This window comes from Octodon degus, unplaced genomic scaffold (assembly GCF_000260255.1).
Source record: "Octodon degus isolate 3935 unplaced genomic scaffold, OctDeg1.0 scaffold00244, whole genome shotgun sequence".
In the NCBI taxonomy this organism is placed as follows: domain Eukaryota; kingdom Metazoa; phylum Chordata; class Mammalia; order Rodentia; family Octodontidae; genus Octodon; species Octodon degus.
This window is the reverse complement of record NW_004524820.1, coordinates 1006731-1008548: the sequence shown is the minus strand read 5'-3', so window position 1 is coordinate 1008548 and position 1818 is coordinate 1006731. Positions and strand designations below refer to the sequence as shown.

Sequence of the window (1818 nt, the reverse complement as noted above, 5' to 3'; positions counted from 1 at the left end):
TGCTTGACCGTCCCGGTGGAAGTGCAGCCCGTTGCCCTTGGGCCCCAGGCTCCTTCCTGCCCCCGCAGGTCCCGGCTGCAGTCGCCGGCCCGGGGGTGCAGCGGGGCCCGCGGCCTTGCACTTCCCGCCGGGCACCCGCGAGGGGCGCCGAGCCGCAGCCGTGAGGTCTCGGAGCTGCTCGGAGGCGGCGGCCGCAGAGACCCGGCGGAGGGTGCGGGGCGAGCCCGCAGCGCCCGGGCATTGCGCCCGCTGTTCTCCGTGGTGAGCTGTCTGTACCATTTGTTGTTTCCTTTCACGTCTGTTCGCAGTCATTTATTGGGCGTTAATCCGGGGACACAGGCCCTGAGGCTCCTCTAATGGGGACGGCGCGAGCGATCAGCGCTGCACACCCCGGGAGGAGCAGCGTTGCCCGGGAAGAAAGCGGACTCTGCCCGCGTGGGAGAAGACGCGAGAAAACAGTGCCTTTGCCTTCTGAGAAGTTCTGCCAGTGTCACACGAACAGTGTAATACTATGAATAGCTCACATTTTCATCAAAATAGATAAATAAGCACAACATAAGTCCCTCTTCCCCTCCTGCTCTGCTCTCCAGAGGCATGATTTGGCTTTTTTTTTTCCCCCGGTACCAAGGATCAAACTCAGGACCTTGCACTTGCCAGGCAAGCACTTATTCTACTGGTCTATCTCCCCAGCTCTGGCATATTTTTTTTAACATTTTAATTATAATATTTATAACTGGAACAAATAGACCAATGCATTGTTTTTTCACAGCAATGAATAATATTAGTTTCTGGTTTGGAGGCTTAAACCTTTGGTACATCGTTTTCTAAACTTCTCTGAGTAAAATACACACTATACAGAACATACACGTGAATGCCACCTGGCTACTCTTCTGTTACTTTGTCTCCGGTATTCTGGAGTTTGTTTTTTTTTTCTCTCCCGGACCCGGGGATTGAACTCAGGACCTTACACTTGCCAGGCAAACGCTTATTCTACTGAGCTCTCTCCCCAGCCCTTTCTGGAGTTTTTTTTCTTAATTTTTTATTTTTTTGGCTGTCTCAGCCCGCCCTGAGGGCGGGGCTGGCACAGCGTGTGGTGGTGTGTGTGTGGGGGGTGGAACCACAGTCCCCTGTGCCTAAGTTTGTCTAAGTAGATGCTTTTTTAGACCTCCGAGCTAGCTTGTCAGCCCTATTCAGAAGTTTCGTGACTCCACATGTATTCCATAGTACGGTAGACTATGGTTTATTTAATCTAACATTGAGAGATGAACGTCTTGGCTTCCAGGTTTTTACTGTTATATATAAACAATTTTGCAGTGGTTATCACAGTGCATATAAATGAGTTTTACTAGAGTGGTTACCTAGAGGCGAAGTTGTTACAGGCGAGGTGGCAACTAGTGTTTAACTGTAATTTAAGAGAAAAACACGTTCCCTATAGAGACCAGGGACAAATATTCCCCGCAGAAGAATCAATGTGTGTGAATCATGAAGAAAAAGTAGAAATGGATAATTGTTGATTGTACTGTATATACATTAACTTTATTTAAACCGGACAGTAACTCACTGAAGGACATTTAGACCTAAGAAGATTCTGAGCTGTATCCTATAAAGTATGCTGTGGGCAGTAGCCAGGTAATGTTAGATTTATCACTGTGAAAACAACAGAATTGCAGATTATTCTAAGGTTAGGCTACAAGGTAAAAACTAGGTTCAGGCAGCATTACTCTTTAAAACATTTCCTAAGAGAACCACACATTGTCTCTCAGCAAATTCCACATAGCGAATTTCTCCTCTGTTCAGGAATGCAGCAGGATTATTTTG

At 47.7% G+C, this 1818-nt stretch overlaps 1 protein-coding gene across 1 annotated transcript in view; it reads left to right on the top strand.

The window, feature by feature from the left end:
• Positions 1–356: 356 nt before the first annotated feature.
• The window catches only part of Tstd3 (thiosulfate sulfurtransferase (rhodanese)-like domain containing 3), a 15017-nt gene continuing 13555 nt past the window's right edge, over positions 357–1818 (top strand). Inside the window, exon 1 of the mRNA XM_023706165.1 lies at positions 357–501. Coding sequence (XP_023561933.1) covers positions 357–501 — 145 coding nt within the window. The remainder of the gene's footprint in view (positions 502–1818) is intronic.